The sequence below is a fragment of the Micropterus dolomieu genome, linkage group LG13, assembly GCF_021292245.1.
Source record: "Micropterus dolomieu isolate WLL.071019.BEF.003 ecotype Adirondacks linkage group LG13, ASM2129224v1, whole genome shotgun sequence".
In the NCBI taxonomy this organism is placed as follows: domain Eukaryota; kingdom Metazoa; phylum Chordata; class Actinopteri; order Centrarchiformes; family Centrarchidae; genus Micropterus; species Micropterus dolomieu.
In genome coordinates this window covers 15,437,494-15,454,152 of record NC_060162.1, presented here as the reverse complement: position 1 = coordinate 15,454,152, position 16,659 = coordinate 15,437,494, and the positions used below count along the sequence as shown (strand labels likewise).

The following is a 16,659-nucleotide window of genomic DNA, read 5'->3' as shown; positions in this document are numbered from 1 at the left end:
TAAGTAAATTTGTAGTCCATTTGAAAAAAGGCCAGAAAGGTAAAAACAATTAAATGCAGGGAATCCCAAAATGCACAAATTATTAAGAAATCCAAATGATTGCCGTAGAAAAAAAAACTACACAGAGTTATGTGCGTTTGTCAGAACAAGAAAGGAATGCATTTTATTTTGCATATTTTAAAAGCATAATGCAGTAACCTCAGTACAGTGCAGTGATTCAGTGTAGGCTACATCATGTTAATAGCATAAGCTGAGTAAAGTGCCTTTTGGGGTTTAGTAGAATCATGTAAACTTTGACATTCAGTAGGGCTACAAGAGAAAAAATCTTATCTACATGACTAGTGCATAGTTTTGACAGTAAAATAAGGCTTTTCTTCATACTGGAGATATCTCCAGAGGACAGAAAGCTAACAGTCTCTGGAAAAACAGACAGTTGTGTTTTGTTTTTACCACCATTAAATACAGTCTGTCACATAGGCAACATGCAACGTTTATCAAAGTAATTTCTGTAAAGAAATGTATGCTCAACATGGAAATAGTCATAACAAATACACAAGAGTTTTTTCAATGTCACACATGTACATACTGTAGGAAAAGTGTCAAAAACATAAAAAATATCTTTGTACGCATTAACATCTTTGATTGCAAGTAGACATCATCCCCCAATTGAAAGACTCTTAGCTGAAAGATCTTTTACAAAATATGTCAATCTTCATCATTATTTATTTGCCAATATGTTGAACTTGAGTTCTACACTGTTCAAACATTGTAAATCTAAACCCTTACTACAGTTACATTTCACAATATAATCCACGTATCTCAAGTTGACACTTCTGTTTTGGGATTGTCAGATTACTGGGTGGGAACAAAGTGTCAGCTGTGAATCCACCTAGGCAGATTTCTTCAGAGAGTTCATGGACATGAGAATACTCGGTTGCTCTTCTATGACACGCACAAGCAAGTTGTCAATGTACTGCTCCAGCTCTGATATCTTTTTGTCTCTCTCTGAGAGCTGCTTTTTCTGTTTAAGCACCAGAGAGATGAGTTCCTCCTGAGTTAGCTGGGAGTACGGCCCTTTCGGCCCGGTGTCATTTGCCTGTGAGAGTGGACATGGAGACAACATGAAGAACATGTATGTTAAACCCAAATAAGACACAAATCTGAAAATGGAAGATTCAAATGTTGATGGTATTTGATGAACCAGACAAACAAGCTGCATGCATGCATACATCTTGGTTAACTTATTTTGATAACCAAGACAGAAGATCCTTTGACCACCATAAATGATTTGTTTAAAAAGAAAAAAAAAAAAAAAAAGAAAGATACCTTTGTGTTCTGCTGATCACCACAAAGGATTCCTGTGGATTTGTTATCTTTTTCCCCTCCAACAACTGAGACAGACTGCTGTTCCAAAGGATTAAGGGGTTTTACAGGTTGAAGCCTGCAATGAAAGAAAAACAGATTTAGGTACTAGCTGGATGGGAGTGAAAGGAAATGAGTGGTGGTGTGTAAGTTTGACTCAGTTATAAAGCCGTTTGCATGATGTATAATTTTTCTATAAAATCAAAGAGCAACCTAGTTAATCACTAGTTAAACAGAATATTATTTGTATTAAGACTATAAGCATTTGCCCACACCAACCTAATCATACAACACAATAAATAATACAAGCAGAGATCAATAATGAACGAGTATGAATGATGAAAGATGAATCATAAAAGACTGCGCGGCATGATGCATCTTTTTCTTATTATGGAAGATCTTAAGGCATGATGTCGGGAGCTAGTGGTGAGTGTGATTTATAATAAATGACCAGAAGGATGAGTGATAAATATTCTGTTAAGGAACTGGACTGTTTCACCTGCGTGAACCTGTAGGAGGCCCCCCCTTCTTCCCGCTTGCCTCCTCTCCAGCAGACGGGGACTCTTGTACATGCAAAGGACTGATAGACTCAGGGACACATGCGTCGGTTATCCTGTTATCAGGTACCATTACGCCTGTTTCATCTAGGACATGGCTTTCTTCAGTGTTTTGGCTGATTAAAGTGCTCGAAGTGGCGGCTTTCGTTGTAGGAAGTGGGGGAGCACGGGCCACTTTTGAGGATTTTATTTTTGTTTGAGAGGCGGCGCCTTTATCGGCTCCTTGTGAAACAGCCGGAGGCCCTTGTACTGAACCAGTTTTACCAGAGGTTGTGGTATCATCATTGGCTGTGAGCTCATTGTCATCTTCATCATCTTCAAATGGATTTAAGCCATAAACAGTCGTCTGTTGTTTTGCCTCTGAGCCACATTCATGGAAAATTTTGCCATCAGAAGACAGGGCTGTTTTGGGTTCAGATGACGGCCCTTCTTCCACAGAACGAGGTCTAGATGGTGCAGGACGCTTACTGTGTTTGGCTACATTTGTTGTTCCTTCAGTGGTACTACTTTGCGGCAAGCTCTGGGTGTTCTTTGTTTCTGTGGGAGACCTACTCACAGGAGCGATAATTTGCACTGAGCGCTGAGGGAGAACGCTGATGGTTTTGACATCTTTGCCTTTACTGTGCTTGTTAATTTTTGCCAGATGTGGTGTAGTCCCGTCCTGCTCCTTCTGACTCTGCCTCTCAGCTTGATTCCTTCCTGGAGGCTGAGGAGCCGGCCGCTTTTCCCATTGAGAACTAATAAGATCCTTTTCATCAGTGGAAACGGTTTTGCTTCCCACTGATGACTCGGCAGATTGACACCTGGAAATGAGACACAGACTGCATGACATTTAAGCTTATACTCAATCATTAAATGGAGTCTTATAGGGAGGACAAGATACTGTAATAAGGTTTGAAAATAAATTCAGATCACTGCATTGCTTCACTGGCATTGAAAAACCATCTAAAACAAGTCATCAAGGATGCTGAAGAGGAAGATATTAGAATATTGTGTAAAACCTTGTGTTGCAAAATAAAACAAAAAAGGAGAACACAGTATGTATTTTTTTATTTTCTTCATATGAAAAAGCAGTGCATAGTAAATACAATATAATGTAGGAAGATCTATTAATTAATTAACCGAGCAAATCACATCCTGAGATCTGCAATTACTATCCACCTTCAGCATCACTCACTGAGTAATGAGTAATTATCCATTGTTTCATGTCATTTTCACTCCCTGTTCATCTGGCATCTGCTATAAAAAGAGCTAAGACTATGCAACGAGCCCCCAACCTTAGTTGAAAAAGAGAGACATAACGTGCATGCGTCTGCACGCTCGTACCGACTCTAACACACGCATACAAGCGTTGCCATTTTTATGACATTTTGTGTCAGCTTTAGGTTGCATTTAAAAGAGAAGTGCAGAGAAGTACTGTAGCTATGTCGTGACCGACTGAAATACTGTAGAAGATAAACTATATTCAGATAACACTCTGTCAATGACATGTCTGTCATGTTGATGACTCTGACTTCATATCATTTTCATCAGGCATTCAAATTTTGTTTCACTACCTCCTTTGCAATTCTGTTCATGGTCCAGTTCTGTTCCTGATAACTAGGGCAGGTTAACTCAATCTAGTTTAACACCCACATCCTTCACTATTTCCCACAGGTGTATTTTAAACCGGTTTTAAAAGGTGTGAAAGTTTCTGGGGAGTCTTTTTTTCCATGTTAATTTTGAGAATGCTCACAGAGCGAGGAGTGTGAGCTTCAATAGACAATTCATGGATGGATAGCCATGGAATTTGATAAACACATCTATGGCTCCATCAGGAGGAAGTGTAATAACTTTGCTGATATATCGAGCACCACCATCAGTCCCTGAAAAGCGGGTTGTAATGTTTTATAAATCTTTATGGTTATGTTTCTCGTAAAGTCTCGATTGACTGCATATATTGAAACAGGAAACAGCTTCGTGTTCCAACATGAAGGTAAAAAGCCAAAAAGGTTTGGAGAATAAAGCGTAATAAAGCATACTGGTGAGGAGGTGTGACACTTTAAATTAAAGTTACATTTTCATGATGTTTTATTTATTTTTTATTTATTTATTTTTTTTTTACACAATAATAAAACAAGGGAAGGTTACTTCTAATGTTTTTTCTTCTACCATTTTGGATTTAAACATGTATGTACGCAGTGTTTGTGATCCATGAGGTGTAAGATGGCTTGAACTAACCTTTGTCGGACAGTTGGGACTTTTGCTGTGCTGCTGTCGGGTCCAGCAGGTGAGCTGTGAATCTCCTCAAAGGGATTATTTGAAATCAAATTTTCATCGAATGGATTAGTAGAAGTGACGTCTGCAGGACTCTCCACGGCCACTTTAGATTTCATCTCTGCAGCTTTGTGTTTGGTTTCATTTTCCCTCCTCTTCTCTCCTACAAACTTCTCTTTCTCCAGCTTCCTGGCCTGCTCTTCTTTACTCTCCCTTTCAGCTTTCTCCTCCCTCCTAGCCCTCTCCTCTTCCTCAGTACGCTTCATTTCTTGTTCCTCTAGTCTCCTCTTCTCCTCTGCTAATCTCTCCATTTCTTCATTTTCCTTCCTAACCCTCTCCTCTTCCTCTCGTCTTCTCTCTTCCTCTTCTTTCCTAATCCTTTCCTCTTCCTCCCTTTTAACTCTTTCTTCAGTCCTTCTTTCTTCTTCCTCTCGTCTCCTCTTCTCCTCAGCCAACCTCTCAACCTCTTCTTTTTCTTGTCTCCTAATCCTCTCCTCTTCTTTTCTCCTCCTCTCCTCCTCTTTACTAATCCTCTCTGCCCTTTGCCTTTTTTCCTCGTCCTCAATTCTCCTCCTTTCTTGTTCTTCTAGTATCCTCTTTTGCTCGGCTAACTTTTCACGCTCTTCTTCTTGTCTCCTAACCCTCTCCTCTTCCTTTGCCCTCTTCTCCTCCTCCACCCTTCTCCTTTCCTCTTCTTCCTCAATCTTTTTACTTTCTTCCTCCTCTAGTTTCCTCTTTTCCTCTACCAGTCTCTCATATTCATCCCTTTCTCTCCTAGCCTTCTCTTCCTCCTGTCTCCTTTCCTTCTCTTTAATTATTTCCTCTTCCTTCCTTTGCCTTTCTTGTTCCTCTAATATCCTCTTTTCCTCAAGCTCTTTTTCTTGCCTTCTCACCATCTCCTCTCGTCTCCTCTCTTCCTGTGCCCTTTCCTCCTGTCTAACTTTCTCTTCTTCAATTCTGATTTTTTCCTCCAGTCTCCTCTTTTCCTCTGCTAATTTATGCTCTTCTTCTTGTCTCATCCTCGCTTCCTCCTCCATCCTGAGCCTTTCCCCTTCCTCTCTTAGCCTTTTCTCTTCTTCCTCAATTCTCCTCATTTCTTGTTCCTCTAGTCTCCTATTTTCCTCTGCTAATCTTTCACGTTCTTCTTCTCTCCTTACCCTCTCCTCTTCCTCTCGTCTCCTCCTCTCTGCCTGAGTTCTCTCTTCTTCCTGCCTCCTAATCCTTTCCTCTTCCTCCCCTTTAACTCTCTCTTCTTCAGCCCTTTTTTCTTCCTCTTGTCTTTTCTTCTCCTCAGTAAACCTCTCAAGCTCTTCGTCTTGTTTCCTAACCCTCTCCTCTTCCTCTTCTTTTGTCCTCCTCTCCTCCTCCATCCCAATCCTCTCCTCTTCCTCCCTTCTTAGTTCACCAACATCCTCTTCTATATTTTCTACTTCAGTCGTCTCTTCCTCCTCCTCCGTCCAGGGTGAATATTGCCTCACTGCCCTTAGTGAATGAACAGATGGAGGAGAGCTTTCAGGGACGTCTTCCATTGATCCATGGCCTGAACTGGTCAGACTGAAGTTTGAGCCGATGCGAGAGGCCCGGGACTGCGGCTCTTCGCAGTATACATGACTGCCATTGATGCACAAGTTACTCTGTTCTGCAGCGCCATGTTTTTGGTGACCAGAGGAGGACTCTTTGCTGTCTGAGCTGCCGATGTGTTTATGTATCATGAACTTGAACTTCTTTTTACCTGGAAGGACATGGGAAAAATAAGATGCGTTTAAAGACCCAGGAGACAAAACAATATAGATCATACAATGGTGATAGAGTGAATTAAAAACTGTTGCTTCTGACCCTCAGAGGAATCCACATTTAGACCAGATGACTGGCTGCCGCTCAGTGAGGAGTTCTTGGCAGGTAGAACAGACATGGACTGGGACATGGTCTTCTGCAGGTTAGACTTGGGAGAAAACAAAGACTTCATCTTGAGCTTCTTCTTTTTCTCGTCCTTGCCCGCTGGTACCTCATCGTCCCCATTACCCTCCTCCTCGCTGTCTGTCAGAACCTGACTGAAGGATGCCATCCCGGTAGACGCAGCATCTGTTTCCTTTTTCTTGCCACGAACCTTGTCCTTGAACTTTCCCAGGCGAGATTTTGATTTGCCGGCAGCAGAAAGGTCAAACATGCTGGCGGTCATGTTGTTTCTTAGGAACTGGATGTCCACAAGCACCTCTCCTCTGTCCTTGTCTGCCTTGCTAGTTTTGTCCAGCAACTTAAACCATCTGTTAAAGACAGGCATCTTATTAGAATAATATTTTTCAAAAGGCACATTAACAGATACTTAATCCCCAAATGTCTGATTAAATATTATATTGACATTATTTCAAAAGGAAAGCTTTTAGAAAATAACATTCTATACCAGCTAGTTGCTAACTTTGTTAGTCTGCTAAGCAGGTAGTGTAGAGTGGGTTTTAAAGCTTTTTGACTGCAATAAGTGGCACCATGAGGGTGGCCAGAGTGAAACCAAAACAGTAAAGTTGAGATTTGGACAGCTAACAATGAGCCTAAACTCACTAGAAAGCTGACGGGAGCTGCAAGTTGTCACATTGTTTTCATGCTGTCATTTGATACAGCGTTATAAAAAAATATTGATTATAGCTGTTTTAATTAATATAAATGTTTATATTTTTTGGCATGGCCATGGTGTTATCAATCCAGGATACATTACATTCTACAGGACTGGCAGATTAGGTCTTTGATAACTAATAACTATAGAGTGTTAAGGACTGACCTAAAGATATTTACGTGACAGTGTCCCAAGACCGTGTTCTTTGTTAGACAAAAGATCATTACAAGTATCATTGGCAATGGATTGTTCAGTTTTTTTCCATGATGACAATGTAGACTAGTACTGTCAAAAACAGTACTAGTCTACAAGATTAATTGATATGAACCGTTATATTTGAAAAATGTGTCAACACCAAGAACATCCATCCATTGTCAACCGCTTATCCTGCGAACAGGGTCGCGGGGGCTGGAGCCAATCCCAGCTGACATCCAGTGAAAGGCGGGGTACACCATGGACAGGTCGCCAATACCAAGAACATTAAATAGTGAACTAATCTTGCCAAGTTTGTTAAAAATAAGAATGGCTACTTTTAATAACTGCTGAATATTTACCAGAGTGGGCTTGTTATACAGTATAATAAGACCCTTGTGATATGAAACTCAGAGAAGCACCCATTACATATGCAGTTTTTAGGCCTGGGGCTGAGCAGTATGGTTGAAATGACCACTCTAAGAATATTTTATCTGATATCCATGTACACATAACAGTATGGTTAATGTATGCCATAATTAACTGCGGTTCACTGTTATGCATATCATGATAAAAAAAATTTAAAAAACCAACAGAAAGTAAAGAAACAATAACACTGAATTAATCTTCACCCAGTCCTACCAAGTCCAAGTGTTCATTCCTGAAAATCTAAATATTGTCTACTGTGCATTAACATTTACTTTACTAACGTTTAAGATACAATGCTTCACACATTGTCTATAAAAACAAGGTGTCACACAGAAGAGAGTTATATTAATGGAGCATTGTTCCCCTACAAACCATTATTCATCATGTCAGCTACTGAATGGTTTAAAGAAATCATAGAGACTACAGTATGTTTAGTCCTCGTTAGTTTACTTGTGGAAACTATGATTCATCTAGTAGCAAATGGAGAGTGACTCAGCAGCAACTTGAATGTTTTTGGAAAGTCTGAGGATCTAAGCACAACCAGCAAACTGACCATGAAGGAAAATGTCGTTTTTCCTTTAATGTCTCGGATGAAATCCAAATGAAAAGTACTACATCAGGATCAGACTTGTAGTGTAGCTTTATACTTATCAGGCTCTCTAATAGCTTGTGACCCACTTTGCCCTGGAGACGTGTCACACTCGGCGATATCAAACCCTGCAGACAATCAACAGACCAGTCAACCCCCTCAACAACATTAGTCTCTGCTCCTCACAAGTATTATACTGGTTGATGTCAGCAAACTTTCTAGCAAGGGCACATGTCCTCGTTCTTGGTTTAACCAACACATTTAGATCTAGCTAGACAATAGAATACCATGATTACAGTCAAGGACCCCAACATAAACACTGGTTATAACCTCAAACTGGCAACATAAAATTAAGTCTTGTCATAAAAATGCCTAAACAGACTCAGTAAGATTTCCGTTCAGACCAGGTTTTGTCAATTTTGTTCTGCTTCTGCACCTGTGTTATGGTCAAGTACTTACAGAAGGGTCTAGGAAAAATTTAACAGAACAACGAAAAGGAGCAGTCAGCATCAAAAGTGCCTATCAGGCAGAAATCTGAGGTCAACTCACCACTGAACAAACAACTCCAACTGAAATCTGAATTCCAGGGGAAATGAGGAAATGAGGAAGGGGCCGTGCATTTCTGTGTTTGGCTGCATCATGAACTGTCTGTTCTTGACATTGTAAAACAAGAAACTTTCCTTCAAAATGCACAGATTTGACAAAACAAACAAAAAAACCCAACTGGTTTTAGAAAGCAGAAAAAGTGAGGAAGCAGTTTACAGCACTGTGGTTTTGTGTTTATGTGCCATAAACAGAATCTTTTTCTCCCCTCATTTTAAAAAGAACCTCTCTCTGAGGTCCTACTGATGTGTAATATAGACCCAACTGAATACATTGCCTTCCTCTCTAAAAAGGTACTGAATAAGATATGTTGTTGAGATCCACCCTCCTCCTCCTCCCCCTCCTCAAGAATGCTTCAGATGTGTGGCGCAAACAAATGGAGGAGGGAAAGGCCTTTTCCTGGAATTTGCAAAATGGATGAGATTGCCATCACAGCTCCTCTGCCTACTGCTGTTGAGTAATGGCATGTGATTTGCAAATTTCAGACCTTGACATTATAAGTATTGCACAGTGAGACTTCTTCATGATTTATCTGTTGGACACTGTTAGACAGATGCAAATGCATGTGTTTTTCATGCAGAAGTAGACTGTGTTCTGTAGCTGTTATGTTCCCATGCAAAGTGAAACATTTATGTGGTACAAAGTTATGAAAATGAATATTTCATCCAATCCCTTTTTAGAATAGTTTGATGATGATCTTATGAACTTAGCAGAAACAAACAAGTTAATACACAACACTGACATCATATCACAGTTCTTTATACATCCAGCAGACACAGAGGGTTTTTTTGACCATCTCTTTCAGATGAGGTTTTTGTCTTCACTCACAACTGAGGGAAATGTATAGCTTTTCAGCTGCTAAATGATCCACAATAGCTATAGCATACAGATGGTAATTGTGAGAAAAAAAAGCTGTCTGCTGTGGCTAAAAATGGGAACGATGAACCAAAACAGTGAAATTGCAGGTCTTAAATCCAAAACAACAAGCTGAAAGATGTTACAAAGCTCTGCAGTGTTGAGGGGAACTGCAGACTGTGTTCATCATTATGAGCGACACATTACATGTAGTCAGTAATCCATTGTTAAAGTAAACATATCGATTATATCCGCTTTGCAACCATTTTCGCTCAAACGTTGAATTTCAAAGCCTATTCCTGACCTCGATAGCTCTTCTGGAGCTTTCAATAATATCACAGAATACGCTTAACTTATATTGCACCCTCATTTCAGCTTCACTTCAAGGGAGACCTTGCTCACCTTCATCCATTTTTAAATACTTATCAAAATGTTATATAGTTCAAACATCTACAATTCCATGCCAACAAACTCCCTAGGCCTTTGAAACTCACATTTTGATGCTATAAAGTTGTGTAGAGCTGGCAGGAACTGGAGTCTGGTATTAACTCTCTGGATGTGTAACTATGAGCAACCCCTTTCACATACAAGTGGTCATGTAATCCATTATTAATTCAAAACTATTGATTAAAGCCACTTTAAGTTACACTGTTCCACAAATTAGTTTTTCCCTTTTATTAATGATTCTGGTAAATCTGTAATTAAACACAGACAAAAGTAATAAATATTTAGCAAGATACAATAGTATAACATAGTATATTATTGGTATGCTATACTGTACTATTCAATAGTTTATTACAGTATTAGCATATTGAATAGCAGTATAGTGGCATAGTATGGTAAATGGTCTGTACCTGTACTCGACCACTCAAAGTGCTTTACACTACAACACATTCACCCCTTTCACACACATTCATACACTGATGGTTTAAGGTGCCCCTGCAATCAGAAACAGAAATACACATTCACACACAATTTGGAGTTCAGTAACATGCCGAAGGATATTTGAAGATGCAGACTGGCGGAGCCGGGGATTGAACCACCGACATTCTGATAAGTGGAATTGTAATTGCAATACAGCACTGCATATAGTGTAGTATAATAAAATACAGCATTAGTATAGCATTGTCTACTATCACAAGCCTAACCTTTGTACCTCTGTACTTCTCTGATGCAGACTCATGCCACTAACAAGTACATCCCACATGAACAAGTAAAAATTGAAGAAGTAAGCTAGTTCAGTTAAAACAGAAGGGAAGTTACAAAAGTGTTTGGGCGTTAACTGGTTGGGGTAGTAAGCAGTGTGCAGGAGGAGGAATTAAAGTTTAACAATATCTGGATGACAATTATGTCCTTAAAATCAGTAAACTAACACCCCTGTAAAGAGTACAAATTGTGCTGTTTTTCTTTGCAGACAGAATCAGAAGACTGACTCAACATTTTGTACATTTATTCTACTTTCTGCACACACACACACACACACACACACACACGTCCTTCCTTGTAAAGCCTGAACTACTGATAAGACAATGCCCCGAGTGGCTGGAGCTGTTCTTATCACAGAACACAGCTGTGAGAGTGGGAGAAGAGATGACTGAGTAACAACTGATAAGGTCCAAAGACCAGAACTGTCCGGGGCTTAGTGTATCAGTCCACATCTGTGAGTTGGAGAAGCCAAAATGAATGGTAAATGCATTTATATAGCACATTTCTAGACTTCTGACCACTCAAAGCGCTTTACAACACACGCCAACATTCACCCACACACACTAGGGGGAATTCATGTTTTTTCACCAACTAGGGTCCCGTTTTTCTGTTTCTGTGATTCACAGCACAGGCTCAGCGATGTGGTGGTTATAATGGCCTTGTAGTCGACAGGGTTTAAGTTAGAAAATAGATACATTCACAGAAGACATTTACACGTCACAGCAGGAAAAGCACAGGTATAAACAATAAAATGAATAATGGCAGGATTCCTTTTAGCTGCTTAAGTTTCAGGGTCCAGGTATTGTGTCTGCTGGCTCGCTGTCACAACTTACTCCGACACTTAAATAGAACAGACCCATTGTTGATGTTGTTAGTAACACTTGTGCTTTTCCTGCCATGACAAGTCAAAATCTCTGCTCTGAAAGAGACCCATGACAACTACACATTACATTTTTTTTTTAAAGAAATATAACTTGTTTTCTGTCCCACCATTATATTAAACATAAATTTCACAGTTTAAACAGTTATTTAAATTGAATTGATCCATTTTAATCAATAATCAAAACAACCTTTAAGCCAACATGGAAGAGAAGTCATTAAAAGTGAAATTTGAACATCTTCATTTCCATGATAACTTGAAAACTCCATATACTGAAGATGATCATGTGATACAATCAAAAGCTCCAGAGCAGCTATCAATGGACTTTTGTGGTGCTTGTAGCAATCGACCTTTCTCAACTGCAACAGTAAATGTGCAAATGAAAACCTCTATGGTCTTTCACTTTAAAATTTAAAGCTAACACCAGTCAACAACCAACAAATAAATGCAACTGTACAATCGTCAACTGACCAAATACTTATCACATCAAACAAAAGTAAACCGCAGATGTCTTAAAAGTGACTTTTATAAAAACATCTACAATGATCCAGTAACTCAAGTCATTTCTATATATTCTGTTATTTTCCACCTGTGCTCTCTAAATAAAACTAACAGTAGTGCCTTCTTTTAAAAAGCTGCGCATGTTCAAAAAAAAAAAAAAAAAAAAAAAAGGAGTTAACTTGGTTGAATAATTGCTTCGCTGAATGTACCTTAAACAGTAGAGCGTTTGTACTGGCAGCTCGTGGAACATGTTTGTCTTTTGGGGGTCAGTACAGGCACAGTGGTCTTGCTCAGAAAAACTGACCTTGCTAGACTGTCGCTGTTTCTATCACTGTTTGTTTTTCATCGGTAAAAACAGTCAGGAATGTGAGGCTAAAGCTGGATTACAATCTCAGAGGCAAGGTTCACCCACTGCGCTCACAGAGGACTACAGAAAGATCAACAGAAAACAAGCTGAGCATTTACTCTACAGCTGAAGCATGAAAAATGTATTTACAGGGAAAGAAATCCTTATACAACGCATGTATGAACATTAGGGTGCCACTCGATGCAATGGTGAATTTTTTAAACACATTTTACATGTTCCAACCCCTCGTTCTGTTCCTTTTATGATGCATAGTAACTGTGGAAAGTTTTATTCAGGTATATTCATATTTACTGATAGCTCAATGTTTTTATATGTACTTTTATCGTGATGAAATGTTATTTAATTCGAAATTTCTCTACTAAAGTAATTTAATCCTTAAGTACTGACATCATTTAACTGTTCTTTTTCATATTCTGATTTGTGTTATTATTTGGTTAAAATACTACGTAATCAGAATAATATTTTTGGGTTAGTACTATAGCAATCAATGGTATAGTTAACTCTTTGGACTATGAGAGGAAGCAGGAGAACATGAAGAGAACCCACACAGACATGGGGAGACTCCAAAAAAGAAAGGCCTGGGCCTCGATCCTGCTGTGAGGACACAATGCTAACCACTGCACCACAATGCCGCATCTGTGTGTCATGTTATACTTAATTATTCTCATTTTCAGCACCACATACCAGAAGGTCACTTCAAGAGAGGTCACTTAACGAGATTGTCTCTTTTGCAGCTGTCACTTCTATTTCTTGGAGTGCAGTGGGGACGTACACGTTCAGGCTCCCAGAGCTTTCCACCAGGTTCGGTGATCTACAGTCTGAATATTTTCTGTTTTGCTCCCAGTGTCATACATGGTAAATGGTCTGTTATGTATAGTGTCTTTCTAGTCTTTGACCACTCCCACACCTTACACTACAACACATTCACCCACCTATCAGCAGAGACCCAACTGCTCATCAGAAACAGAAATTAACTCATTCACACACTTTCACTAACTGATCTCAACCTTCCGGTTAGTGGACGAACGCTCTACTCTGAGCCAAAGCAGCCCACTTAAGCCACTTCAACACTTCCGTAATTAAGGTCTATCTGGTTTACATGTGCTTCTTCCACTTCATGGAAATCTGCACCTACTCTGTGAGCTGGAGCACTAGCCTACAAGAAAACACATGTAGCTGTTGCTAAAGCTGCAATGCATTCATTCTCTGGGCACTTATGGATACTTCACTGTTGATTATTTACTATTAATTTAGGCAGGGTGCACAATGTGCAAATTAATTAAATTTGATGTTGAATATCGTAAAAAAAAAAAAAAAAAAAACTTTGTCAGTGTTGAGCTACCAGTAAATATTATCAGAATTGTCAACTTAGTTCTTGCCACATTAACACATTTGGGTGGGGGTGGAAAGATGAAAATTAGAAAATTTATTTTTGAGTAGCACCCTAATCAACATGCACAATTCTGCAACAGTACTCAAGGGAAATCAATCAGGTTTTTTTTAAATGACACATTGCCCAAAATGAGCATACAGCCAGGTGAAGTTCAGCTTGGCATGCTGAGAGAGTTTGACACTAGCCAAACCCAAAAAGCAGGCAGAATGGTATGAAATGTTATGTATAACCAAATGCATTATGATCACAACTCATTTCAGGTTCTCAAATCTCACTTCACTGTGGCAGTTACAAAAAAAAAACAGTGAGCTTTAAAAAAAGGTTTGCCATAGTATGAACGACAGAAAATCAACTGTTTAATGATGTACTCTTTCAGCTGTAATGAACCACAACATCAAATTGAGCCACGGTATGAACTACATTACAATTCACGCAATGAACAGAGACATCAAACGGAGCAGACAAACCCAAACTCAAATTTCATTCAAATGTTAAACCTTTTCTTTGACCAAGTGAACAGCATATTTTCTTTATACAGGAGCAGGTATAATCACTATATATACCCTCAAGCCCTGTAAAACCTGATCATTGCCATTTTTAGCAGATGGGTGCGAATATTTTGTACGATATATGGCAGCCACCACCTCAGTGAATTACACAAACTACTTTGCTCGGTGTGTATGCAGTCAGTGTAAAGGGGATTTAAAGAGATGCTCGATGTTTTATCGTTGCATCGTTACTAGAGTGTGCTTCATTGGGTATAGCGAGGTGAGGTTTGGGTCTTCTTTGGGGAATCTCTCTTCAGTCAGTATAAGAGTGAATCCTTTGACTCACCGTCTTTCGCCTGAGTGAATAATGGTGATTGGCATCCTTAAAGGCCGCCCCCAAGGGAACAAATCCCTTAAGCTGCAACAATCACAAGTCAAACTCATGCATGATGCATGGCTCTATGTGTGTGTACTTCCCAAGTGCCCTTTCAAATATTAAGGATAATATTCATATGGCTACACTAACTGCATAACTGTATTGTTCCGATAAAAACAAACATGGTTTATAATTATTAGGGAAGAGGGATTATGATGTTTTTTGAAGACCACATAGCTGCAGTTCCCCTGTGGCACAGATGGAAATCAAAGTTGCTCAGACTTCATTGTGCCACCCACGATTTCCTCATTTACACGCTGCTAAAAGCTAAGAGTAACATCTGCCCAAAAACGTGTTTTGTATACTGAGGACTGGAGAAAGATCTGCAAGACACAGTAGCTGTAGCCTAGATGTGGAGAAACCTGTGATTATGTGGGTTATTGTTAAAGGCTAAAAACGTTTTAATATAAGCAACACTTTTTCTTGTCTGTCTTCAGGGTCAGCTGCAGCCATTTAATCCCTCAAAGAAACTTCAACAGGATGATTGCTTTTGAAACTCTGAGTTATCCCACCAGAGCGACAAGCTCAATGAGGCATGCCTCCTTTAAATTAGAGTCAATGTAATTTGTTTGTTGAAGGCCTAAACGGTATTGGTCCATTTGAACATCTTCCAACAACTATTTTGACTAATCATTAAGTCAAATGTAAACAACAGTGTTTCATCTTCTTAAATGCGACTTTCTGCGTCTTCTATGATGATAAACTGGGCTGGTGTGTGTGAGAGTGTGAGAGTGAGAGAGAGAGTGTGAGAGTGAGAGAGAGAGTGTGAGAGTGAGAGAGAGAGTGTGAGAGTGAGAGAGAGAGTGTGAGAGTGAGAGAGAGAGTGTGAGAGTGAGAGAGAGAGTTGCTACCACAAACATTTAGGAAAAATCCTGTGTATATTAATTGATTGTAAAGCCCTTTACTTCCATTCAAATGACCCTCCAGCTCGCTGCTGTGTGCACTCACTCGGTCTTGTTGCGGGTTTTGTCCTCACTGAGCTGCAGCAGGTTGATGACAGCCTGTCCAAGCAGTTTGTCTGGACCCACCAGGGCCCGATGTAGGACGTGGACATGCAGCGTGGAGCGCTCCGTGCCTCCTCCTCCTCCCTGTTGCAGCGACGGCAGGTCGAAAGCGGCCTCCTCCCTCCACACCGGAGCCACGCTCTTCTCCACCACCGAGGTCTGATACTTCTCCTTGCCCACTTGCATGACCGCGTACGCATCGTTCGTGCCGCTTTTCCCTTTTATCCTGAGGCCTCTGGCTTGGAGTACCGTTACCTGGACGCTTGTGGGACACCACTGCTGATCCGCCAGGGACATGCTGACGCCACTCCTTGCTGGATTAACAGCGCGCAGAAATTAAACGAAATCCCCAAAACAAAACGCAGTGGCGTCTCCCAAGTGTTCACCGCGCGACTGGACAGAAGAGAGAGAAAGTTTTCTCAGGGGCTTCCTTGAACTTGAGGAAACAGCTGATTGGGCGTGGTTACACCAACAGGGGGCCTTGATTAAGACAAAACACTCCCCCAGATAATACGGCTTCTGTACAAAGCTGACACGCTGCGTTCATTCACGCCACAATAACCACTTAATGGAGAGAACAGGCCACAACAGATCCTTGTTGACACTTGCCAGAGTGCATCAGCTGTTTTCAAAAAAGTTCTGAGTGACTGACTTGGGTACTTAAAATATGTTTAATCATTTAATACCCTGGTTGGTTTCATTAAAAGACAACTTTAACTATCTTTCTCTGGGTCTGAAAACATGATACCTCTGCTCTAATAATCACTTGGAGAGGACAGGATACCTGAGCGCTGATAGGGTTCATATGGTTGGATTTAGTTTCTGTGCAGCTCCAGTCTGAATGTTAAGTAGGGCAGCATGGATTTCATCATCGGTCCTTCCGTGGATCGAATGCTCTAAAATACCTTGAATGTGTTTGATCTTTGTGTCTGG

At 40.1% G+C, this 16,659-nt stretch overlaps 1 protein-coding gene across 2 annotated transcripts; it reads right to left on the bottom strand.

Annotated features, from left to right (window-relative positions):
* Window positions 1–132: 132 nt before the first annotated feature.
* Window positions 133–16,169, bottom strand: rab11fip1b (RAB11 family interacting protein 1 (class I) b). Of its 2 annotated transcripts, XM_046066696.1 has the most exons (6): window positions 15,671–16,163; window positions 6,012–6,439; window positions 4,140–5,907; window positions 1,862–2,722; window positions 1,327–1,441; window positions 133–1,096 (listed from the first exon to the last, which is right to left on the bottom strand). In XM_046066696.1, exons 1-6 carry the CDS (start codon window positions 16,021–16,023, stop codon window positions 890–892), a joined length of 3,732 nt encoding a protein of 1,243 aa, XP_045922652.1. In that variant the 5' UTR covers window positions 16,024–16,163; the 3' UTR covers window positions 133–889. The 2 variants fall into 2 exon arrangements, with proteins under 2 accessions (XP_045922652.1, XP_045922653.1); XM_046066697.1 differs by lacking the exon at window positions 1,862–2,722 and having other exon boundaries at window positions 15,671–16,169.
* Window positions 16,170–16,659: the final 490 nt, after the last annotated feature.

Bases quoted from the DNA above. Each gene is read 5' to 3' on its own strand.
- rab11fip1b (XM_046066696.1), bottom strand. From the start codon at position 16,023: ATGTCCCTGGCGGATCAGCAGTGGTGTCCCACAAGCGTCCAGGTAACG. The intron at 5,908-6,011 runs GTCAGAAGCAAC...ATGTCCTTCCAG, and splicing joins AAATGTGGATTCCTCTGAGG to GTAAAAAGAAGTTCAAGTTC. The intron at 1,442-1,861 runs GTGAAACAGTCC...CTTTCATTGCAG, and splicing joins CCTCCTACAGGTTCACGCAG to GCTTCAACCTGTAAAACCCC.